This window comes from Equus caballus, chromosome 1 (genome assembly GCF_041296265.1).
Source record: "Equus caballus isolate H_3958 breed thoroughbred chromosome 1, TB-T2T, whole genome shotgun sequence".
NCBI lineage: Eukaryota > Metazoa > Chordata > Mammalia > Perissodactyla > Equidae > Equus > Equus caballus.
Window position 1 is genome coordinate 198068789 of NC_091684.1, and position 26644 is coordinate 198095432.

At 39.5% G+C, this 26644-nt stretch overlaps 1 protein-coding gene across 13 annotated transcripts in view; it reads left to right on the top strand.

Moving 5' to 3' along the window:
* ATL1 (atlastin GTPase 1) overlaps nt 1-26644 on the top strand; it is an 84457-nt gene that overhangs the window by 1249 nt on the left and 56564 nt on the right. For 3 of the 13 annotated variants that reach the window (XM_070242582.1, XM_023624919.2, XM_070242574.1), the window contains exon 2: nt 19448-19608. Coding sequence is in view for 6 of the 13 variants with exons in the window: in XM_023624919.2 (XP_023480687.1) it covers nt 19575-19608 (34 nt within the window). In the remaining 7 variants the exon portion in view is untranslated. Of the gene's footprint in view, nt 1-3109; nt 3211-8447; nt 9188-17900; nt 19609-19733; nt 19973-20218; nt 20565-26644 lie in introns of those variants that run through there. The other 10 variants (XM_070242600.1, XM_070242573.1, XM_070242563.1 and 7 more) reach the window with 8 other exon arrangements.

Below are 26644 nucleotides of genomic sequence, written 5' to 3' on the forward strand. Positions count from 1 at the left end.
TGTTGAAGAACAGTTCCTTCTTTCAGAGCTTCTTGGCACTTGTTTCGGTGGTCACATACTTTTGGCTTCAAGGACTCAAAATCTTGTCAAATGTTCTATTGGTATCCTAGTACTCATTTAACGTCATAGATTCTTTTTTTTCCCTTTGACCGTATAAGCATTAATCCTTTCTCTAGTCTGAAATATGTTTATTCTTACTTATTTTTACCTAATTCCACAGAGAATTTGAGGCAGCATACAGAAATACATACTATAACACATGATAAAAATAAGTAAATGAATAAATGGGTGTGATGTTAAAGAGAGGGAAAATAGGATACCAGAACAATGCAATAAATTGGCCAAAGCAGAGGGTTTCATGTGTTTTTGAGATCATTGTGAACCAACTGATCAAGAGAAAAGCACATCTCTTCCTGATACTAAGACTTTAGAAAAACTTACTGCAGTGAGCCTTCATAAAATGGAAACTCTGAATTCCCAGTGTGAAACAGGATAAATGTCTTTCTCATAATCCTTCAAGCATGTACTCTTAAACACAATGTTTGATATGAATTAGGCAATAAAACATTTGAGGTTATAGGCTTCAACAAGACCCTGGAGTGCAGATATTTTATGTTGCCAGTAATGGCATATCCGTATGCTTTGACCATCAACCCAGAGGTGGATAGCATGGAAAAAATCGAGATTCTACGTTGTGGTTAAAAAATGCGTCTGCTATAATCATTATTTTACTTGTACCACAATTGATGTAAAGAGGAAAACATTTGCTTTATAATAAATCCAAAAGAACCTTAAGGATTTTAAAATACTGATTGAGTTAATTTGAACAAGATCAGTGAAGTCAGAGCTGGTGGGTTAAGTATTACATGGTTGGTGAAGAAATTCAAATTCAATTTCCATAAAATAAACATGCAGTGTATAAATTTAATTTTACATCCTAAACAAACACATAATTCCAAGGTTGAAGGTTACATAACAATAAAAAAAATTGTAGCTCAAAGGAGAGTTTCTTGCAAACTACCCAATTTTATACTGACAAGGTATGGAATAAGAATAAATATGGCTTTAGAGGCTCTTCATTCCAACCTAATTATCATACATTCTTTATGTCCTCCTAATATCTGACATGAAAATATCTTTCAGGGTTTACTCTTATCTACATAACAACCTGTAATGGTTTGCTCCATGCTTTGTAGTGTTTTTCCCTTTTTTCAAAGTTTTTTAGTAAAATGCTAATTGGAGTCTGTGGCCTCTGGTTTCAACTTTAGCCAAGGCTGAATTAAAAAAATGGGGACATAAGATTTTTTAACTTCCGCATCTGTGAGAGTCACAATTTACTATCCAAAACAGAATGGCTAATAAAAACCCTTGTGTGTGACAGAAAAGAACATGAGGACAATAATTTTACTCTATGGAACAGAGATTAAGCAAAGTAGTTTTAAGCAATATAATCTCATGATGAATCTTCCAGCATAAACTAGTTGCAAAATGTAACCCTATGTGATTGAGTTTACTGCTCTGTAGGTTTAACTACACATCGATTAAATGATGGAAGATATCTGCCACAATTATGATTTGGATTTTCAAATAGGTCATCTTAAACTATTCTTTCTGTTACTAATTAAGGTGTCTGTTGAGGTAAAAGCCGTATTTTCAAAGTGTAAGAGAATTCTATTTTGTTTTGGATGTCAGTTGAACATGTATGTCATTCAGAATCAGTATTAGGTCACTATGATGGGAGTTTTAAAAAGAAGAGCTGAGAAAGGCTGTGTACATCCCTTTTTATCCAGCTTGAATTGACCATCTGATACGTTAAAATGCTATTTCTATTAACCTTGATCCTCAGGGCAGGTTTAAGCTTTATATAAGAATTGGTAACAGAGTTCCTGTATTCAGCTCACAGATTGGTCCTGTATGCAAATTCAATAGCTGAGAAAAGACACAAATTACAGAAGAACTATAATGACCTACAACTAGGATATGCAACTATGTACCGGGGCTTTGGGGAGGGAAAAAAAAAAAGAGGAAGATCGGCAACAGATGTTAGCTCAGAGCCAGTCTTCCTTACCAAAAAGCATACTTTAAAAACAAAAGGGTGGGGGGGCTGGGAGCTGGCCCAGTGGCGTATGGGTTAAATTCACATGCTCTGCTTCTGTGGCCTCGGGTTCGCAGGTTCTGATCCCAGGCATGGACCCACCACTGCTCACCAACCCATACTATGGCAGAGTCCCACATAAAATAGAGGAAGATTGACGTAGATGTTAGCTCAGCACCAGTGTTCCTCTAGCAAAAAGAGGAAGATTGGCAACAGATGTTAGCTCAGGGCCAATCTTCCTCACACACAAACACAAAAAAATTACAAATTACAAATAATCTTCTGTTGTTCCTTATCAATTTCCTCACAACATAAGGATAATGTTCAGAAGGGGTGCCTAAGGTTTGCTTATGCCTCATATAGACTAGTGTTCTGAGAACCCCTAATGTGCAGAGGAGGCCACAGTGCTTGGCTGTGGCTCTCTCCTACAGCTAGACAGCTCTTGAAGGATTCTAATAAGCTCTCTTTTTCCTTGCCCCTTTAGGGCAAGGATGATAATAGCTTCCCACTGTTGCCAGTCTCAGAGTGCTTCACTGTCGTTCGTTGGTTCCTTTAACCCTGTCCTCACTTTTGTAAATAGTCCTTTCATTAGAGATCTCTTTCTTGCCAGAACCCTGATTGATAGTTATAGGAATTGAGAGTAGCCTCAAGAAAAAAACCTCACTTTCTGGAATGGTGTCACTCACATATCCTATGATTATCTGTATAAACTACTTTCCACAGGAAATGAAACAATGGTATTCCATAGCATAGAGTGGCATCACAGTTAGTCTTTGACCACCAACAGTGGCATGAGATGGAGTGCTGATGGAAGACACAGCAGTGGAAGATCAATCTTGAGCACTTACTGCTTTGACACTGATGATTGCTAAAATTGTAGTGTCATTTGTTCTGACTGCTTCTGCGAGAATATATGGGAAAAATGACAAATAGCCTTGAATTCCAAACTTAAGGCATGAGTAGAAAATCGGAAAGCTTCTTTGACAGCTTAGAAGAAACCTATTTCTCTTGCAGCTGCAGGGCAGATATGGCTGAAGATCAACTCAAGATCTAATAGTAAAGGTTACAGAGTTGCAATGTCAATTAAATGTGAGACATAGATCTGCTATGCTAAGGTAAGAGCTGTGATGGAGAAGGACTGGGCCCTGTAACATGACATGGGGCATCTGGGCAAATGTGAATGAGGCTGAGAACTCTGGATAAGAGTTAGATTTCAGCATAGCCTTGATGGAGGAGGACAAGACCTGTTCTTGGAGAAGAGAACTGAGGCACTGAAGGAATTACAGGATCTTACCAAATATCTGTGATTCAGATTTGATTTGTTGACTTGAACAGCTGGTAGTTCTTCTAAATTGGTTACTTGCAGCTGGTAGTCCATATGATGAGATGCCGGAAATTCTGTGGCATACTGTATAGGAAGGAATCTGAAGATTTAGGGAATGGGAATGTTGGACTTGCTGTGTCGTCTTGCCCACTCATGTTCTATTCATACCATCTCTAGGAGATCCCACAAAATTTACCTTTTTCAAGGCATTGAGTAAAGGGCCACAGATATCTCTGGAAAATTCTTTGGTGGCTGTCCTCAGTTGTTTGAAGATGATGATGGAAATGCCACAATGAAATCAAGATCTATGATTTCAGTGGGAATATTGGGATTCATCGTGGTAGAGGCCAGGTGGGAGATTCTTAACTGTCAAAGACATGTTCAGTACAATTATCATGATAACCCTCAGGAAGAAGTGATAATCAGGTGTTTGACTGCAAGGATTTTTGGTGGTGGCCTATGATCACCAAGTCTATAGGAAAGAAAGAAACCAGCAGCCGACTTAAGTGTTGCTTGACATACGTAAGCAGAAAAATTCTAGGTCTGATGAGCAGAAAGCTAACTCAAGTTACTGTAAGGGAGATTCAGTGGAGATTATCCTATTCCTAGACTACAGCCAGTTCACAAACCTGGAGTCTCTTAATTGAGGGAGAAGCCAGGTTCTTTTGAGGAAGGATCCTGCAGTACAGCCAGGTATAAACTGAATATTCCCTGAGGCAATTCCCAGAGGGACTTTTGGCCTTTACCAGGGTGACTGTCAACTGAGGAATGGGGAAATTCCCACATCTTTTAGAGGTTAATAGATATTGGCCCTGAACACTAATTCCTGCAGTCTCAAAATACCAAAATTCCAGTGATCAGAGTAGAGACTTAAGAAAGTCAGGTGTAGTCTTGGTCTATAAGAGATGGAAAGTCAGGTCCATTTCACAGTGAGTAGAGTGGGTCTGAACACCCATGTGGGGTTATTTTTCTAGTTCCAAAATATATGTGGGAGTAGCTTTATCAAGTAGCAGAATTCCTACATTAGGTTCATATGAAGTGAGGGCTATTATGATTGGAAGGGCCAAGTGAGACCTTCCCAGTTAACCCCTCCCTTGTGCCCCAGTAGAAAATCAAAATTAAACTTTATCAGTGAGGGAATTACAGAAAAGTAGCGCCACCATTAAAGATCTGAAAGATAGAAGTCTTTCTCTTTTAACTCAACTGTTTGGCTCATGGAATAGCCAAATTAGTTTTGGAGAATGTCTATGGATTATTAAAAATTTAATCAGATGTTGATGTCAATCATTGTTGTAGTTCGACATGTGGAATCTCTACTAGAGCAAATCAACACAGCCCTTGGCACCGAGAATGTAGCTATTGACTTGAAACCTAGAATACAGCTTTCTCTTCAATTCCCATCAACAGAAGTAATCAGAAGCAGTTTCCTTTACATGACTGGGGACAGCACTGTCACTGTCTTACCTCAGGGCTGTTTAAGTATTTCTGTTCTAATATGGTATCATTCCAGAGGGACCTTTGTTTCCTTGATATCCAGTAGAACATCATCCTAGTCTATTATCTTGATGACGTTGTGCAAATTGGATTGATGAGCAGAAAGTAGCAGCCACCCTAGACAGCTTTAAAGACCCTTATATCAGAGGATTGGAAATAAACTCAGTTCAGAGACCTGCACAGGAGTGAAATTTCTAGCAGTCCAGTGGAGTTATGGAGTTCCACCTTGCATTGGCCTGCTCAAAGAAAGATGCACAGTGCTCGGTTGGCCTGTTTGGATTTTGGAGCCACCATACTGCATTTGCTGCTCTCTGACCCATTTACCATGTAACCTATATGATTACCAGTTTTTCTTGTTACTTGGAAAAACAGAATGCCCTGTAGAAGGTCTGGTTATGGCACAAGCTGCACTGATACTTAGGTTTTAGTATTCAGCAGACTCAGTGGTAATTGAGGATGTTATATGGAGTTTCTTGCCTGCCCAATAGGAGAAACCCAGTGCAGAGCCCTAGGGTTTTGGAATAAGAACATGCCTTCTCTGTTGACAACTGTTCTCCATTTGAAGGGCAGCTCTTGGCTTGCCACCAGGCCTTGGCAGAGACTAAACACCTGACCATGAGTAACTATGTGATATGAACTGCTCTTTAGGAACTGCATGTTACCTAATTTGCTGAAACATAAATTGAACAAAGCAGCAGAATTCCACTGTCAAATGGAAAGGTATATACTGGGGTGGGCTGAACTAATCTGGAAGACACAAGTAAATTACATGGATAAACGTCCATTGTACCTGCCTCTACTTCTTTGCCACCTTTTTTTTTTTTCCCATAAGGAAGATTGGCCCTGAGCTAACATCCGTTGCCAATCCTCTTGAGGAAGATTGTCACTGAGCTAACATCTGTGCCAATCTTCCTCTATTTTCTATGTAGGATGCTGTCATAGCATGGCTTGGTGAGTGGTGTGCAGGTCCATGCATGGGATCCAAACCCACAAACCCCGGACCGCCAAAGCAGAGTGCATGAACTTAACCACTACACCAGTGGGCTGTCCCCTGCCTCCTTTGTTTTGAACCATACCTTTGGGCTTATGGTCATGTAGCAGAGGAACAAAAAGCTTGGACCTGGTTTATTAATGGTCTGCATGATATACTGCACCAACTGGAAGCATACAGCCACTGAATTATGGCTCCACTCCATAATGAGGTGGTCTTGAAAAATAGTGATGAAGAGAAACTCTACCAGTGGTCACAACTTTGAATAGAACATCTGATTGTTCTCTTTGTTAGAAAGGAGAGATGGCCTGAGGTATGAGTCTATACTGATTTATGTACAGTGGCTAATAGGTTGGCCAATAACTTTGAAAGAAGAAGGTCTGAGATAAGGAAGTCAGTGGGAGAGGTATTACAAATGGATTCCCAAAATTGGCCCAGAATGTAAAAATATCTGTGAACTACATACTTGCCCACAAGAGGGCATCCATCCCAATACAGTCATGTGCTGTATAATGTCATTTTGGTCAGTGATGGACAGCATATATGACAGTGGTCCCATAAGATTAGTACCATATAGGCTATATTTGTAGTGGGCTACACCATCCAGGTTTGTGTAAGTACACTCAATGATGTTTGCACAATGACAAAATCACCCAATGATGCGTTTCTCAGAACATACCCCCATCATAAAGTACTGTGTGACTGTACTCAGGTATACAAGATGATCTGTCCTATAGATGTCAGTCAGCCTTCACCCACTCACCATAGTGCAAGTTCAGCAGGCCCACGTGGCAATAGGAATGGAGACTAAACATGGATTCAACAGCGTGGACTTCCACTTGCCAAGGATAATACTTACTGCCACTATGGGGTGTTTAACCTGCTTATAGCAGAGGCCATTACAGAGACCCCAGTATGGTTCTGTTCCCTAGACAGACCAGTCAACCTCCTAGTGGCAGCTTAATTACACTAGATCCCTTCCATTATGGAGGGAACAACGATCTGTTCTTATGGGAATAGATACATTTCCAGATACAGGTTTACGTGCCCTGCCTGGAAAGCTTCTACTAGTAACACAAATCATGGACTTACAGAATCCCTTATTTCATCACTCTGTATCATCAACAACACTAAATTTGAGCAAGAAACTCATTTTACTATGAGGAAAGTATGGCAATGGACTCATGCCCATCGAATTAACTGATCTTACCTCAAACCCATCACTCAGAAGAAGCTAATTTGATAGAATGGAGGAAAAGTCTGCTGAAGGATCAGTTGTGGTACTGGCTGAGAGATAACCCCTGTGAGGATATGATACAAGACTTAACCCAGTAGCCAATACATGTTGTCTTCTACTGCATATTCAGGATACATGGGCCTAGGAACCAAAGGGTAGAGGTAGGGGTGGCTCTTCTATTATTCCTAATAACTCACTTGAAGAATTTTTTGTTTCTGTAACTTTTTCTCTACAATTTCGTCTTTAAAACACTGGGCTCAGTGTATCTGAACCCCCTAGTGTGCCCATGGGACAGGTACTTTCCCCAGATAACACAATCACAGTTCCATTAAATAAGAAGCTGAAACTACCACCTAGCTGATATAAGGTCTTCAGACCCGTGAGCCAGCAGTTAGAGGGGGGATCATTGTGCTGCTTGGGCTGACTGGTCCTAATTACCAAGGGGAAATTGGTTGTTGCTCCACAAAGAGAACAAGGACTATGTCTGGAACCCCAGATATGCACTAGGGTACCTCTTGGTGTTCACCTGTCCAGTATTACTGGACAATGGGAAACCGCAGCAACCCAGTAAAGATAAGATTGCTAAGGACTTGGATTCTATGAGAGTAAAGTTTGGGTCTCCCCACCAGATGAGTTACTACTGGAGGGTAAGAGGAAAATGGAAGCTATGATCATTACCTTGGGCCTTGTGCTCAAAAACTATCCTCTCTCCTCTTTCCTTATTAACAGAACCACAATTTTGTTGACCTTTTCTGAGTGCCTATGACCATCAGAGGAGATGGAGACCCATCCCACTTGTGAGGAGTAAATCTTGATTGGCCTAGCCTCATTCCTCTTGTTAAAGGGATGGTTTAGGCTTAGACAATTCTGGACAATGACACATGAGGAAAACCCCGATGGAATGCTTATAGGAAGAATTTCCTCACTTTTGACAAGGTACACAAGACACAGACATGACTTTTTCTGTGTCTAGGCATGTCTATCTGCCTCTGATGACTGGAATGGCAAGTGCCATTTTGGAACCATGAGAGGAGCCCACATTAGAAAATAAGGTGAGACACTGAGGATGGTAGAGTGCAACCTTGGTCCTTGTGGCAAAGTCTACTGGTATTCTCCAATATCCATTTCCCTTCTTTCATTAGTATTAGACCCCCTAAATTTTAGTTGGATACATGGTATATTTATCAATAGGTGGGACATTTACTGGTCAAGGATATTTGAGTAGAGGTGATATGTGAAACTTCTGGGTTGTACCTTTAGAAAGGATATATCAACTTCTTCCCTTTCTTCCCTTCTACCTGGCTAGAATGAAGATGTGAATACCCAAGCAGCCATCTTGGATTATACGATGGAAGTCCCAAGTTAAAGGTGGAAGAAAGCATAAAGAACTTAGGTTCCTTAATATTTTGAAGCCACTGTATTAGCCCTGGATGGCTTATGCTCAGATTATTTCTTCAGAGAGAAATAAATATATGTCTTAAGCCACTGTAATTTTTTACAGCAGCCAAATCCATATCCTAAGTAATATAGTCCATGATGATGTTGAGCTGATGAATTAACTGACTATCTTCAAAAAAATTATGTGACAGTAAATGTCCTTGTTGTTTAAACCATTTTGAGTTGCAGCAAAAAACGTTCTGATACAAATACTGTTCAAAGATTGCCAGGTGCAGAGGGAAGGAGTGAGCTGGAGTGTCAGCAACTGAGAAACTCCTGATTGAGAGAGGCCTTTTCTTCTGATGGAGGAAATGAGCATGGTGAAGGAACCAGTGGAAGAAAAAATAATTGACAATACAGAAGAAAGGGAAAAATTTATGGAGTAACATCCCAGAGAAGTTAAGAAGAAAGACGATCAGAATGACGTCAGCATCATGGTGGAGTGAGCTCTTCCCTTAGACTCTCCCTCCTAAGCCCTAAGAGGCAACAAAAAGGACACTCATAAACCAATAGAGGACATTCACACAACACAATAGACATATGAGAGATCCATGCAGCCATACACCTGAAGGTGGAGGTGCTGAGCCCCTGGGGAGGCAGTGGAAGGAGGTAAGGGAATTTCCTGTCCTTCCCCAAATGGCAGCAACCTAGGGTGTGGGACTGGGTGCAGCTCTGGGGGGGTAGGGGTAGCCCTCCATGGGAATGCCTTTGCTCTTGGAGTTTGTCTCCCAGCCCATGGGAAAGCTTTATTCCCAGGAGGCTAAGCAATTGCAGGGGCATCTTCACCAAGCTGAGCACCCCAGGAGGGCAGACAGCGAGTGCAGAGTGGGAGCACCTCAGGATCATACATGTGAAAGAAAATGCCCCTCCCCACACCTGGTGCACCAGCTTGGTCAGTCAGCCAGAGCAAGGGATCCCCACAAGAGCCCTGTGCATACATTTATAAAGCAGTGGTGGCAAACAGGCAAACACAGGCCCTGTCAGCATAGCTTCCAGAGGACAAGCACAACTGCCAGGGATCGTGGCAGGTTTAGAATACACAGCTCCTGCCTCCCCCTGCCCCCCAACACCAAATGGCGGCAGGTGGAATCTGCAGCCAGATACCACCACTATGTCAAGGCACAAATCCACCACATCAAATAGTATGAAGAGGTATATTAACACTCCAGACCAGAAGGAAAATGACAAGCACCCAGAAGCCAATCCTGAAGGCACAGAAATTTACAATCTAAATGACAGAGAATTCAAAATAGCTATCATTAAAGAACTCAACAAGTTACAAGAAAACTCAGAAAGACAGTTCAATGAAATCAGGAATAAAATTAACAAACAAAGGGAATGCTTCACAAAAAGAGATTGAAACCATAGGAAAAAAAACCCAATCAGAAATGTTGGAGATGAAAAACACAATGAATGAGATAAAGAAAAATCTGGAGTCCTTAAATAACTGAGCTGATATTATGGAGGACAGAATTAGCAATTTAGAGGACAGATATATAGAAATGCTTCAGATGGAGGAGGAGGAGAGAACTAAGCCTGAAAAAGAAATGAAGAAATTCTAAGAAATATCCCACTCAATTAGGAAATGCAACATAAGGATTATAGATTTTCCAAAGGGAGAAGAGAGGGAGAAAGGAGCAGAGAGCTTGTTCAAAGAAATAATAGCTGAGAACTTCCCAAGCCTGGGGAAGGAGCTGGAATTACAAGTAAAAGAAGCTGATATAACTCCTAATTACATCAATGTAAAAAGACCTTCTCCAAAGCATATATTACTAAAGTTGGCAAAAGTAGACAACAAAGTAAAAATACTAAGGGCAGCAAGGCAGAAGAAAATAAACTACAAAGGAACCCTTATCAGGCTTTCAGCAGATTTCTCAGCAGAAACCTTATAGGCTAGGAGAGAGTGGAATGATATATTCAAAATTCTGAAACACAAAAACTTTCAGCCAAGAATACTCTATCCACCAAAAATATCCTTCAGATATGATGGAAAAATAAAAACTTTCCAAGATAAACAAAAGGTGAGGGAGTTCGTTGCCACAAGATCCACACCCCACCCCCCAACCAGCACAGGAAATGATCAAGAAGGCCCTCATACTTGAAAAAAAAAAGAGGTTTACAAAGCCTTGAGCAAGGAAATAAGTAGGCAGACAAAATCAGAGAATTGCAGCTGTCTATCAGAACAGGTTAGATAACACTTAATTATAACATTAAACATAGAGGGAAGGAAGACATAAAAAATAACTATAATCACTTCATTTTAACCACAAACTCACAATACAAAACAGAATAAGTTATAACAACAATAACTTAAATGGAGATGAGGAAAGGAAAAGAACCTGCTTGGACTAAGGAAATAAGAGGCTGTCAGAAAATGGACCGTCTCATCTACAAAATCTTTTATACAAATGTCACAGTAACCACTAAACAAAAAATCAGAACAGAGACACAAATAATAAATAAAGAGAAAACTGAGAAAACCATCATAGAGAACCATCAAACTGAATTGGCAGTCCAAAATACACAGGATGAGAAACAAGAGAAATATGGAACAACTGGAAAACAAGTGATAAAATGGCAGCATTAAGCCCTCATATATCAGTCATCACTCTAAATGTAAATGGATTGAATTCTCCAATAAAAAGACATAGAGTGGTTGGATGGATTAAAAAACCAGACCCAACAATATGCTGCTTCCGGGAAACACAGCTCTAAAGACAAACACAGGGTCAGAGTGAAGGGATGGGAGATGATATGCCAAGTTAATAGCAAACAAAAGTGGGTGTTGCCATACTTATATCAGACAAAGTAGACTTCAAGATGAAACAGGCAATGAGAGAGAAAGAGAGTCAGTATATAATGATAAAAGAGACACTCCACCAAGAAAACATACCCTTTGTAATTATATATGCACTGAACACAGGAGGACCAAAGTACATAGAGCAACTATTAACAGACCTAAAAGGAGATATTAACAGCAACACAATAATAATAGGGGACTGTAGCACACACTTACATCAATGGATAGATCATCCAGACAGAAAGTCAACGAGGAAATAGTTAAATGAAAAACTAGACCAGATGGACTTAATAGATAGATACAGAACACTCCATCCAAAAACAGCAGAATACACATTCTTCTCAGGTGCCCATGGAACATTCTCAAAGATAGACCATCTGTTGGGAAACAAGGCAAGCCTCAACAAATTTAAGAAGATTGAAATCATCTCAAGCATCTTTTCTGACCATAAGCTATGAAACTAGAAATCAACTACAAGAAGAAATCTGGGAAAGTGACAAATATGTGGAGACTAAACAATGTGCTACTGAACAACCAATGGATTATTGAAGAAATTAGAGGAAAACTCAAAAAATACCTAGAGACAAATGAAAATGAAAATACACCATACTGACTCATATGGGATACAACAAAAGCAGCCCTAAGAAGGAAATTCATAGCAATACAGGCCCACTTTAACAAACAAGAAAAATCTCAAGTAAGCAATCTTAAACTACATCTAGAAGGATGAGAAAAAGAAGAACAAACAAAGCCCAAAGTCAGCAGAAGGAGGGAAATAATAAAAATTAGAGCAGAAATAAATGAAATTGAAACAAAAAAGAGTAGAAAGGATCAATGAAACTAAGAGCTGGTTTTTTGAGAAGATAAACAAAATTGACAAACGCTTAGCCAGACTCACTAAGAAAAAAAGAGAGAAGGCTCAAATAAATAAAATTAGAAATGAAGAGGAGAAATTACAATGGATACCACAGAAATATAAACAATTATAAGAGAATACTGTGAAAAATAATATGCCAACAAATGGGATAGTTTAGGAGAAATGGATAAGTTCTTAGATTGATACAACCTCCCAAAACTGAATCAAGAAGAAATAGAGAATCTGAACAGACCAATCACAAGTAAAGAGATTGAAACAGTAATCAAAAATCTCCCAAAAAATAAAAGTCTGGGACCAGATAGCTTCCCTGGAGAATTCTACCAAACATTCAAAGAAGATATAATACCTGTCCTTCTCAAACTATTCCAAAAAATGGAAGAAGACAAAATACTTCCTAGCACATTCTATGAGGCCAACATTACCCTGATCCCAAAGCCAGACAAGGACAACACAAAGAAGGAAAATTACAGGCCAATATCACTGATTAACATAGATGCAAAAATCCTCAACAAAATATTGGAAAACCAAATATAGCAATACGTTAAAAGGATCATACACCATGATCAAGTGAGATTTATACCGGGGATAAATCTATAGGGATGGTTCAACATCTGCAAATCAATCAGTGTGATACATCACATTAACAAAATGAGGAGTAAAAACCACATGATCAGGGCTGGCCTGGTGGTGTAGTGGTTAAGTTTGTGTGCTCCCCTTTGGTGGCCTGGGGTTTGCAGGTTCAGATCCTTGGGTGGACCTACACACCGCTCATCAAGCCATGCTGTGGTGGTGTCCAAAATACAAAACAGAGGAAGATTGCCACAAATGTTATCTCAGGGACAATTTTCCTCAGGCAAAAAGAGGAAGATTGGCAATAGATGTTAGCCCAATCTTCCTCACCAAAAAAACCCAAACAAACAACTCCATATGATCATCTACATGGATGCAGAGAAAGCATTTGACAAGATCCAACATCCGTTTATGATAAAAACTCTCAATAAAATGGGTGTAGAAGGAAAGTACCTCAACATAATAAAGGCTATATATGACAAACCCACAGCCAACATCATGCTCAACAGGGAAAAACTGAAAGCCATCCTCTGAGAACAGGAACAAGACAAGGGTGCCCACTCTAGTCACTATTATTCAACATAGCACTGGAGGTTTTGGCCAGAGAAATTAGGCAAGAAAAAGAAGTAAAAGATATCCAAATTGGCAATGAAGAAAGGAAACTTTTGTTCTTTGCAGGTGATGTGATTTTATATATGGAAAACCTTAAAGAATCCATCAGAAAATTATTAGAAATAATCAACTACTACAGCAAAATTGCAGGGTATGAAATCAACTGGAAAAAATCAGTTGCATTTCTATACTCTAATAACGAACTAACAGAGAACTCAAGAATACAATCCCGTTTACAACTGCAACAAAAAGAATAAAATATCTAGGAATAAATTCAACCAAGGAGGCAAAAGACCTATATGATGAAAACTATAAGACATTATTGAAAGAAATTGATGATGACATAAAGAAAAGAAAAGATGTTCCATGCTCATAGACTGGAAGAACAGACATAGTTAAAATGTCCAAACTACCTAAAGCAATCTACAGATTCAATGCAATCCCAATCAGAATCCCAATGACATTCTTCATGGAAATAGAACAAAGAATTCTAAAATTCATATGGGACAACAAAAGACCCCGAATAGCTAAAGCAGTCCTGAGAAAAAGGAACAAAGCTGGAGGCATCACAAACCCTGACTTCAAAATATACTACAAAGCTCTAGTAATCAAAAGAGCATGGTCCTGGTACAAAAACAGACACAGATCAATGGAACAGAATGGAAAGCCCAGAAATAAAATCACACATCTACAGACAGCTAATCTTTGACAAAGGAGCTATGAACATACAACGGAGAAAGGAAGGCTCTTCAACAAATGGTGTTGGGAAAACTGGACAGCCACATGTGAAAGAATGAAAGTAGACCATTATCTTTCACCATACACAAAAATTAACTCAAAATCGATCAAAGACTTGAAAGTAAGACCTGAAACCATAAAACTAGAAGAAAGTATAGGCAGTACACTCTTTGACATTGGTCTTAGAAGGATCTTTTCAAAGACCATGTCTATTCAGGCAAGGGAAACAAAACAAAAAATAAACAAATGGGACATCAGACTAAAGAGCTTCTGCAAGGTAAAGGAAACCAGGAACAAAATGAAAAGGCAACCCAACAGCTAGGAGAAAATATTTGCAAATCATATATCCAACAAGGGGTTAATCTCCAAAATATATAAAAAACTCATACAACTCAACAACAAAAAAACAAAACCTGATCAAAAAATGGGCTGAGGATATGAACATTTTTCCAAAGTTGATACACAGATGGCCAACAGGCACATGAAAAGATGTTCGACATCACTAATCAATAGGGAAATGCAAATTAAAACTACAATGAGATATCCCCCTTACACCTGTTAGAATGGCTATAATTACCAAGACAAAAACCAACAAATGTTGGAGAGGATGTGGAAAAAAGGGAATCCTCCTACACTGCTGGTAGGAAAGCAAAATGGTTCAGCCACTATGGAAAACAGTATGGATATTTCTCAAAAAAGTTAAAATAGATATACCATACGACCCAGCTACCCCACTACTGGGTATTTATCCAAAGAACTTGAAATCAACAATTCAAAGAGATTTATGCACCCCTATGTTCATTACAGCATTATTCACAATAGCCAAGACATGGAAGCAACCCAAGTGACTTCAACTGATAAAAGGATAAAGATGTGGTATATATATACAATGAAATACTACTCAGCCATAAAAAAGACAAAATTGTCCTATTTGCGAAAACATTGATGCATTTTCAGCGAAATAAGCCAGAGAAAGACAAACCCTGTATGATTTCACTCATATGTGGAAGATAAACACATGGACAAAGAGAACAGATTAGTGGTTACCAGCGGGGAAGGCGGTTGGGAAGTGTACATAAGGGTGAAGGGGCACATATGTGTGGTGACTGACAAATAATAATGTACAACTGAAATTTCACAGTTATAAACTATTATGACCTCAATAAAATAAAGATAAATAATAAAAAAAGGAAGAGAGAGGATCTCGAGTACTAAAGTAACAATACCTTTTCTTCTTTTTTCTAATTTAAAGTAAACTTGACCTTGACTTTTTAAAAACAGTCTTATTGAGACACAATTCACATACCATATAATTCCCCAATGTAAATTGTATAATTCAGTGATTTTTAGTATATTTACAGAGTTGTACAGAATTGATTTCATAATCAATTTTAATACAGTTTCATTGCCCCAAAAAGAAACCGTGTACTCAGTATCAGTCACTCTCCAGTTTCTCCCCAATCTCCCACCCATCCTCCCCAGCCCTAGGCAATCATTAATCTACTTTTTGTCTCTATAGATTTGCCAATTCTGGACAGTTTGTATAAATGGAATCATACAATATGTGGTCTTTGTGATTGGCTTCTTTCAGTTAAAATAACGTTTTCAAGATCCCACCATGGTGTAACATATATCAGTACTTCATTCCTTTTTATAGTCAAATAATATTTCATTGTATGGATATACCATATTTTGTTTATCCATTCGTCAGTTATTTGGCATTTAGATTGTTTCTACCTTTTGGCTACTATGAATAATTCTATTATGAAGATTCCTGTACAAGTTTTTTGCATGAACATATGTTTTCATTTCTTTTGGATATATATCTATGAGTAGAATTGCTGGGCCACATGGTAACTCCATTTAACTTTTTGAAAAGCTGCCAGACTGTTTTCCAAAGGGGTGGCACCATTTTATATTCCTACAAACAGTGTATGAGTGTGCCAGTTTCTCTCACCAACACTTGTTATTGTCTGTCTTTTTGTTTATAGTCATCTTAGTTAATATGGAGTGGTACCTTGTGGTTTTGATTTGCGTTTCCCTAGTAACTAACGAGCTTAATCATCTTTTCATGTGCTTATTGGCCATTTGTATATCTTCTATGTAGAAATGTCTACTTAGAGCCTTTGCCCATTTTTTATCGTAACATTGATACCTCGGATTCCCGTTCAGTGCCACAGGGTTCATTCTGTCCTTCTCTGTTTCCTTATTATAACTTTATCTCCAGCAGCGAGAAATCAGCTCTGAATATGCACCATATATTTGTTCAATCCTAGTGCTTACATAAAGTAATTCCAGAATTTCTAACCCATGTATGTCCTGGGAGAAGAAAAATTATGAACTAGGTATAGTACTTATGTACAGCTTTTTTCTTTACTCTTAGAGCATTCAGTGAAAGTACTGTTTTCTAGAGTTCCTCAGGTTAGTTCTTTTCTTCCTGCACTCATCAGTGTAGTTATGTTATTCACCTGTAACACAGTTAGGTTCACTTGTTTTTTGCTGTTTGTAATTCCATTTTGAGCCTCCATCCCCACCCCCACCCCATATCCTGGTTGATTTCAATTAGTATTTATTTATTTTGGAGAATGTGAAACATTGCCATGGGTCTAGAGTCAGAGCTATATAAAAAGGTTACATATAGAGAAGTATCAGTCCTCCTCATCCCTAATACCCTGCTCCCATTCTCCCATTGCTCCCCACCCATCTCCAGTAGGTGGCCATTTCCACCCATCTCCCACAGGTAACTGATCTCATTGGTTTCTGCTTTATCCCTCCTGTATTTCTTTTGTACAGATGAGCAGATACATTTATTTTTTCATATCCTTTTCTTTCTTACAGGATGGGTAAAGCATTTACACTTTGATTTTTTTTCTTCCATTTAACAGTATATTGTGGAAATCTGTATCAGTTCATAAAAATCTTCTGTGTTCTTTTTTACAGCTGCATAGTATTCTACTGTGTATCTACTGTGTTACACTGTTTTCAACCTCTCTCTTATATATGGGCATTTAGATTTTTTTCCAGTACCTTGCAATTACAAAGAATGCTGCAATAAATAACCCTGTATATGCGTATTTTCATACTGTTGGAGCTATTTCTCTGGAGTAGATTAAATTTATAGTTTTAAAAAACAAATCTTCTCTCTAACAGTGTTCACTGACAGAGTCTAAAACAGTGAAACTCCAGCCAGCAATAAGCAGGACTAGCACCTAGATCTTGGTTTCTAAATGCCTTTTCTCATTAAAAGGAGCTAGAGCTTCTTGGAGAAGTGGCTAATTCTAGTCTGAGGCATGGAAAATACAAGGGAAACTTGAAATGTTTTCTTGTGCCAGAAAACAAGGAAGTGACCAAAGACCAATAGGACATGTTAAAAGAACACAAGTGTTAACTTGAAGAGACTCCCATTGGCCAAATTTAGGGCAATTTGAGCATTAAAGAGAATGATGGTACATACCACAAAAAATTTTTTTTTTAGATTTCATTAATCCATAATGGTACTCAACAAACAAAGGTAGGAGAGGGAATGCCAACTACTACATGTAAAATGTAAGAAATGATATAATTATTTAAAAATCACCACTTTAATCGCTAATGTAAAGTCGATTCAGGCAAAGATAACAATGGATGCTAAAAACCACTGGATGAAAAGTTCTTGGCCAAGATGTTCACACAGTCTCAAGTATTATCCTAGAGATTACTTATCAATTACAAAGGAAAAGGGCTTTATAAAAATAAATTTCTTTTTCAAATAGGAATAGGTATTGAATTTTATAACAATTTTTTTTGGTGGAATCTACTGTACTCTTATTTAATGGGATTCACTTGAAAGGGATCATCAGGCTGGAATGTGAGTTGAGAATTATAGTAAAGAAATACAAGAAGAGCAGAACACACTTCTTTTTGTTCTGTGAATTTGGTTTGCAGCTATAGGGTGAGATAATTTCTGTCTTCCTATGTTGTTTCATTAGTGTTTGGGGAATGCAACTCCATTGAACACAGTCCCCTTTAAAACCATAACGTACACTTGGTTGACAGTGTTCACAGCTCTGAGGTCACTACAACTATTAACCAAAATGTAGAATGCGTAAGATTTGGCAGTAGTGGGTGAGAGTTTGGTTTTGGACATGTTGATTTTGAAGTGTCAGTAGGAAAAGAAAGTGAAGATGACCTCAGGCAGTTATAAATTCAGCTCTGGTATGATGACTTTCTCTCCTTAAGAGAGCCTAAGACTAGAAGTATAGATTTGGGAATCATCAGCATGGAGGTCCTGTCTGAAGCCACCATAGTAAATTTGGTTAAGGGAATATAGGGTGAGGAGTTGCTTTGGATGAGGAATAAGCAGAGACCAAGGATCTGGTAATTAACAGGCTGGCAGTAATCTCCCAGGCAGAACTGATCTGTCCAGTGTGGGCAACAGCCAAATGCCAGGGGACACTCTGTGGGGAGGTGAGGAATGGCATGGTGTCTTGAGGGTCAAGTAGAATGAAGGGACAGTGATTCTAGGATACTGAAAACTAAGTTTGTAGGTGGAGAGGAAGAAATCAGTGAAAAGGGAGAGACTGAGGCTATCTTTAAAAAGTATGTATTGCCTTTTGCATTCCATTCAAAACTGTTTGCAGCCTTTGTGGCTGCCAAGGCTCATCCAGACTATGTAGTATGACTTTACTTAAAATATTTGCCAATATAACTCCAGACTTTATCTCTGCAAATCTATTGGGAAACTTTGCCCACTAGATATTGAGTTAGTTACAGCTAGTGCTGACTCTCCAGCTTTCATTTATCTTTATCTTCTTGATCTAAATTTTGCTATCCTAATTTTAAAAGATAGGCCTCTGGCCTGTTCAGTATCCAGGTACAAAAATGCATGGTACGGTCTTTACCAACATGACCTTGCTTTTAAAATGCGGGAAAATGGTGCCTGATAGATAAACGCAGATTATTTTAACTTCTTTGGCTGTATAAACGTTGCCAGCATGTTTGTACTAATGCGTGACTGTTCTAGGAGACAGGTATTTGACCACGCAGAATAATGCAGTTTGTGTATTTGTGACTGGATGGTGCTGTTAAATTCTTTGAGCGTGTGAAGAGTGCTGTTTATTTGTGTGTGTGTTTCTATTGAAAACGTCGCAAAACCTCGTCTGTCACTGTCTTCACGCCCTGGGGGTGGGCTGAGGCAGGGAGGGTGTGACGCTGTATTTGTGTGAACTCGGGCTGGTGATGCTGAGCCTGGCTCATCCGCTTTCTCCTCCCTTCTCCCCACGCCTTCCTCCAGCGCCACAGCAGCCTCCTGCGAGTGGAGTGGAGCGCGCCCAGCGCGGGCACAGCCCTCGGCCAGCACCTGCGCCCGGGAAGGGACAGCGAGCGCTGTGGCCGCGCCTCTCCGCCCCCGCGCGACCACCATGGCCAAGAACCGCAGGGACAGGAACAGCTGGGGTGAGTAGCGCAGGTCCCTCCTGCAGCTGCCCGGGACTGGCCCTCCGCTTGCTGCCTGTGCGGACGAGGAGGCCGAGCGCCGCCCGCGCCAGCGGCCACGGCGTCCGGGGCGGGGGCCGGCGGCCGAGCTGCGCCCTGTCTGCCGGCGGCCCCGGGAGCCGGCTCGCTGCGCCCCGGGCTGCCCTTGCCCGCCCCGTCCTCCTGCCCCAGCATTTGGACAGCGCCCACCGGCGCGAGGGCGGGGGCCGGGGCTCCCACGGCGCTGACCGCGGGCCGCGGCGATGGAACAATGAGGCGGCGGGGGCGGCGGCAGCCTGCAGAACCCGGCAGCCCGGGAGAAGGGGTGCCCGCCTGGGAGACCCCGGTGCTGCAGGCTTCGTTTTAATTCAGGGGTGGGGTGGGAATCGGGGGAGAAGGAAGCAAAGTTGGGGTTTCCAGCCTCCGCCCCACCCCACCTGGTGCCCATCCGGGCCGGCCCTAGGGTGGCATTGTTCTCCGATGTTACCTTTTGGAGATACTGGGCTCGTGATTCAGCACCAGGCCGAGGCGGGGGAGGGGAGGCCAGGCCGGGGGTTCACGCGGGGAGTGGGTGGGCGGTGCTCGCGCAGGCGGAGAGCGGGGCGTCGGGCCGGGGCGCGCCGCAGGGGAGCCGCCCGCCTGCGCCTCCGGGCCGCCGCCGCCCGCGCGGCAGGTGGGCGTCGTTACCGCCCTCGCTCCCGTTTCTTCCAGTCACAGTGCTAAACTCACTACCATCTTAGGAACTAAAGCCTTTTAGGGCATTTGATTATCTGAACACGAGCTGACGCAGGCCGCTGTGGCTTGGTGGGTAGAGAACTATTTTATTCATTAGCTTTGAATTGTTAGTATTTGGAAAGTTTACGTCCATTAGGAATTTGGAGCTCCTTGGTTCTCTTCTGTGTCTCAGTGACATCTATAACAGTCCATCGGGCCAAGAGGTATAAATTTAAATTTTAATTGGTTATTTCGGTTTACTTTTATCAAAAGACCATATTTCTCCTTGCTTTTGATTGGTCACAGGACCAAGTTAACTCCCAATAGGCGAGGTTTACATTTGAGAGAGTATCCAGGCCTCGTGGTAGATGTGGGGCCCTGGAACAGGGAGGTTTGTCTGTCGTTGTCTGAGTTTAAGAGAAACCGGTTCCATTTTCTGAGATCACCAAATCTCAATTTCAGTAGGTGTGACCCTTGCAATAACACAGTTTTCTTTGCTTCTTCTGAAATATGGGTGAGCTCTTTCAGAGTGTCCCTTTTTCATGTTTTCCCGTGGCTTCTAAAATAGGGATTTCTTGAACATTCAGTTAGGGTGTGTATTCTGAGCATTGATGACTCCACCCTATTAAGAGACAGGCATGTGAAAATTTATTCTGAGTATTGAAATTTTCCTCCTTCTTGAAGCTTTGGATCATTAATCTTCATTATTTCCTTTGGTTACAGATTTCTTATATAGTGGAAGTTTTTTCTCTCTTGGGAATGTGGTTCTCAAATAGGATTTGCATAAAAATCACATTGGGAACTTGTTAGAAATGCAGATTCCCACATCTTCCAGCCAGAGCTTTTGGATCAATAGTTCTGAAATGGGGTCTAGGAATCTGCCTTTTAATTAACAATTTAGATGATTGGGTAGCTGGCTGCTGGTCTTTGGATGTTACTTTCAGAAACACTATCTTAGATTATTTGTATTTGATAGAAAGTCCCGGATAGTTTACCCAGAAGTCATGAAGAAAGTTTCCGTTCAAGTGATAAATTGGGAAAAGAAATACTGGAGTCACTTTGTGTTCACTGGAAATCTTCACAGAAAAAAAATAGTGAAATCATGGAGTCCTATCTTGATGATCTGTGGAAATGCTTTACTACTCAGATTTTTTCTTTGCTTTAAAGTATATATTACATAAATGACTTAGAAAATGTAGCATATGGAGTAAGAGATGAAGGTTTGGGGCAAAGATGTTAGTCCTGTCTGTCTTGATTCCATTTTATTAGCAGCGCCTAGTACAATGCCTGACACATAGTGGGCATTTCATGAACAGTAATAGCTAACATCATTGAGCTAATATCATAGGAGATAGGTACTAGAATCCTGATTTTACATATTAAAAGGTAAGTGATAGAACCAGGATTCCAGCTCTGGCAGCTTGACCTCAGACTCTTTCACCTTCACCACTATGCAATGCTGCCTCTTTGTTGAGTGGATTATACCTTCTGCATCACAGAAAGTGGCCATTTTCAAGGCACATTCACCTGCATTATTGCATTTGATCTTTGACCTCTTAGGTTGGCAGGACATATTCCCTATTTTGCAAATGAAAAAACTGAGACTCCGATAGGCTAAATAACTTCGCGCAAGACACTTATTTAGTAAATTAGAGGACTGAGATTAGAACCTAGAGTTGTCTTCTAAGTTGTTTTCTGTGACATGGTGCTGTGGAATGTTTTTATAAGACAGTGGGGCCTGGTGTGAAGGTAATGTAGTAGAGAAAATAGGCCCTTGTAGAAACCTGAGGTCTCTGATGAGAAAAAACTCAGGTGATAGCTTATGAAACAAGACAGTAAACTGACCTTATTATCTAGCTAAATAAACATTTTTCAGACAGGTTAGAAAGCAAAGGGCAGAGGGCAAAGGTAGACTATCCAGAATTGCAAAATATAGTGATTTCCAAGAAAAGGGCAAGAGAGATATTGGCAAAATCTATACAGGAGACCTGAAATTTAGATAAGAGCCCTACAGGACCATAGGACAGGTACTATTTTTGTACGAGTGGTCAGAGACCTGTTAGGGTTCTACAAGGGCCATGAGGTCTGTGAGTAGAACTAAGAATTCCACCACCTGTACCTAAATCTATACTGAACTAGAAGTTTGAATAAATTTAAGCATTTAAAAGTCAATTCTTCAAAGGTAGGTATTATTATCCTTATTTTAATATAAGGAATCTGAGACTAAGAGAGTATGAGTAACTTGCCAGAGGTTTCATAATTTATAAGTTATAGATCTAGGACTTAAATTTAGAGTTGCTTCCCCAGTCCATGTGATGAGGACAAGGAGGCAAAAGGTTAGTTTGCCAAAAGGTGCCACAGCAAGCCCATCTAGGCGTCCGCTGGTATGAGAAATCAATGCTCTATAAACCTAATCATCTTAGTCTAGAAAAGACAGCAGAGAACATGCTAGTGTGGCAAATAAAGGCGAGAGATGACTATCAGAGACAGTAGCCCAGAAAGCAGTCTTCCACTGTTGGGTGTAGAGCTTAAGTAGGACCAGAAACAAAACAGAAGTGCACCCTTTTTTGTTTTGTTGATTACAGTTACTTAAAAACTTGGAATACCACATGGGAATTTGAGTTTTCTACAATGTAACAGAAACTGTCAGTGCAATATTGCTTTAGAAAAGTAATATTTGCACTAAAGTTCAGCTTTTCCTATTCTATTTTTTATCCTATTTTTTTAAACTATCTTTGATCAGTGTGGTGATGTAAAAAAAAAACAGAAACCATCTTAATTTCACAATAAGTATACGAAATGTCTGTTGAAAAGGCGTTTGTTGAAAATTAACTTTTAGGTTTCTACTTTTGTTTTTTGAGGAAAGATTAAAAATCTTTTTTTCCCCAGTTTTATTGAGAAATAATTGACACACATCACTGTGTAAGTTTAGGGTGTACAGCGTGATGGTTTGATTTACTTATATTGTGAAATGATTACGCTAATAGGTTCAGCTAACATCCTTCATTCCCTAGATACAATAAAAAGGAAAGAAAGAAGAAAAGAAAAAAAGGAAAGAAATTTCTCCTTGTGATGAAAGCTCCTAGGATTTATCCTCTTGACTTTCCTATATACCATACAGCAGTGTTAACTGTAGTCACCATGTTGTACATTACATCCCCAGTACTTATTTATCTTGTAACTGGAAGTTTGTACCTTTTGGCCGCCTTCCTCCAATTCCCCCTCCATCTACCCTCCACCTCTGGTAACCGCAAATCTGACCTCTTTTTCTACGAATCTGGTGTTTGTTTTTTCGATTCCACAGATCAGTGCAATCATACAGTATTTGTCTTTCTCTGTCTGGCTTGTTTCACTTAGCATAATGCTTCAAGGTCCATCCATGTTGTCAAAAATAATAGGTTTTCCTCGTTTTTTTATGGCTGAATTTTATTCCATTGTATATACAATGTATCACATTTTCATTACCCATTATCCATTCATCCATCGATGGACACTTCCATGTCTTGGCTATTGTAAATAATGCTGCTATGAACATGAGGATGTAGATAACTGTTTGAGTTAGTATTTTTGTTTCCTTTGGAAAATTCTCACAAGTGGAATTACTAGATCGTATTTTTAACTAGTTCTATTTTTAAGTTTTTGAGGATCCTCCATGCTGTTTTCCATAGTGGCTGTGGCAATTTACAGTCCCACCAACAGTGCATGAGGGTTCCCTTTTCTCCACATCCTCGCCATCCTTCTTATTTCTTGTCTTTTTGATGATGGCCAGTCTGGCAGGTGTGAGGTGATACTCATTATGGTTTTGATCTGCATTTCCCTGATGATTAGTGATGTTAAGTACCTTTTCATGTACTTGCTGGTCATTCATATACTTTCTTTGGAGAAATGTAAAAACAATCTTAAGTATAGTAGACTTACCTCCTGATCTTTCTTTTCCACTTGGCTGTACTCTATTTTTCTTGAAATGAGACTGTTTGTCCCTTTTTACTTGCCTATTTTCTGTATATCTATTTATCCTGAAACAAAATAAAATTACTACTGGGTCATACATGTACTTCCCCTACAGACTCCCCTCCCCGTTTTTCTAATTTAATTTGCCTTCCCTCTATCTTTTTTCAAATACAATTTTCCTATAGATATATATTTTTTTTATACTTCGTATCTGCTCACACCTTGTCTTGATGACTCCTAGATTATATATCTCCGCTTCAAACTCCGTTTCAAACTCTGCAGCTTTTGTTATCGTTAGAACCAGTGACTAGACTGTAAGTGCAACCTGTACTTTTACTGAGATAATTTTAGTCATAAAAAAATTGGGAGTATTTTAAAATTTGGAGCCTCTTCCTCTTTTACATAAAAATTTTATTATGAAAAATGTCTATATACAAAAGAACATATAAAATATGGATGCTTGGTTTAAAAAGAATAATAATGAGCACCTGTATCCCCCTCCTCAGCCTAAGAAATATAACTTGATCAATATTTTGACACTGCTTTTGGGCCTCTCCTTAATGGCAGCCTCTCCTTACTCCTTGCCAAAGATAAACTTTGGTTTCATAAATTTGGTGTTTCTCATTTCTTGATCGTTTATATATATTTATAAAATGTCTATATTTAATATTATATATATAAAATAATATTATTTAGTTTTACAATTGTAAGAACCTAATATAAATGGAATCTAGGGTATGTATTTTTCCACAGAATATTTTGTTCCCTCCACATCTTCACCCACACCTGGTATTATAATAGGTGTGGAATGATATCTCATTGTGGTTTAAATCCACGTTTTACTGATTACCAAAGAGATGTGAGTACATTTTCATATATTTATTAGCCATTCATATTTCCTACTCTGTGCTGTTGGCCCTTTGCAGCTATTTTATTAGGTTATATTTTTCTTCCTGCTTTGTACAAATTCTTTGCTTTGATATAAGTCCTTTTTTGGTTATTTGTCTTATATGTATCTTTTGCCACTTTGTGATTTGACTTTGCTCTCTTGATGGTATATTTTAATAAACAAAAGTTTTATATTTAAAAGTAGTCAATATTTTCCTTTGTTCTGTACTCTTTGTATTTTAAGAAATCTCCCCCTACCTCAGCGTTATAAAATATTCTCCTATAATATTTGGTTTTAAAGTTTTGCATCTCTTTTTTTCTCATTTTCTTATTGTGTTAAGATACACATAAAATTTACCATCTTAGTCATTTTTAAGTGTACAGTTCAGTGGTATTAAGTACATCCATGTTGTTGGACAACCATCACTGCCATCCAGAACTCTTTTCATCCTGCAAAACATCTGTCCCCATTAGACTCCAGCTCCCCATTCCTTCCTACCCCTCAGCCCCTGGCAACCACCATTCTACTTTCTCTCTCTATCATGTGGACTACTTTAACATTCTCATATAAGTGGAATGATACAGTATTTGTCTTCTTATGACTGTCTTATTTCACTTAACATAATGCCCTCAAGGTTCATCCATGTCGTAGCATATGTCAGAATTTTCTTCCCTCTTAAGGCTGAATAATATTCCATTGTACATGGATACCAGCTTTTGCTTATCCATTCATCCGTCAATAAATACTTGGGTCGCTTCCTTGTTTTAGCAATTGTAAATAATGCTGTTACGAACATGGGTGTACAAGTATCTCTAAAACCCTAATTTTAATTCTTTGGGTATATACCTTGAAGTGGAATTGCTGAATCGTATGGTAATTCTATTTTTAATTTTTTTGTTTTTTTAATTTTATTATTTTTTATTTTTATTATTTTTTTTCTCCCCAGATCCCCCCAGTACACAGTTGTATATTCTAGTTGTGCGTCCTTCCAGTTGTGGCACATGGGACGCCACTTCACCGTGGCCTGATGAGTGGTGCCATGTCCGCGCCCAGGATCGGAACCAGCCAAACCCTGGGCTGCTGCAGCGGAGCATGCAAACTTAACCACTCGGCCATGGGGCTGGCCCCTATTTTTAATTTTTTGAGGAACTACCATACTGTATTCCACAATAGCTGTACAATTTTACATTCCCACCACAGTGCACAAGGGTTGCAATTTCTCTACATCCTTGCCAAAATTGTTCTTTTATGGTTTTATTTTGATTTTTTATTTTTTAAGATTTTATTTTCCTTTTTTCTCCCCAAAGCCCCCCTGGTACATAGTTGTGTATTTTTAGTTGTGGCATGTGGGATGCCACCTCAGCATGGCTTGATGAGCAGTGCCATGTCAGTGCCCAGGATTCAAACCGGTGAAACTCTGGGCTGCCCAAGTGGAGTGTGCAAACTTAACCACTGGGCCACAGA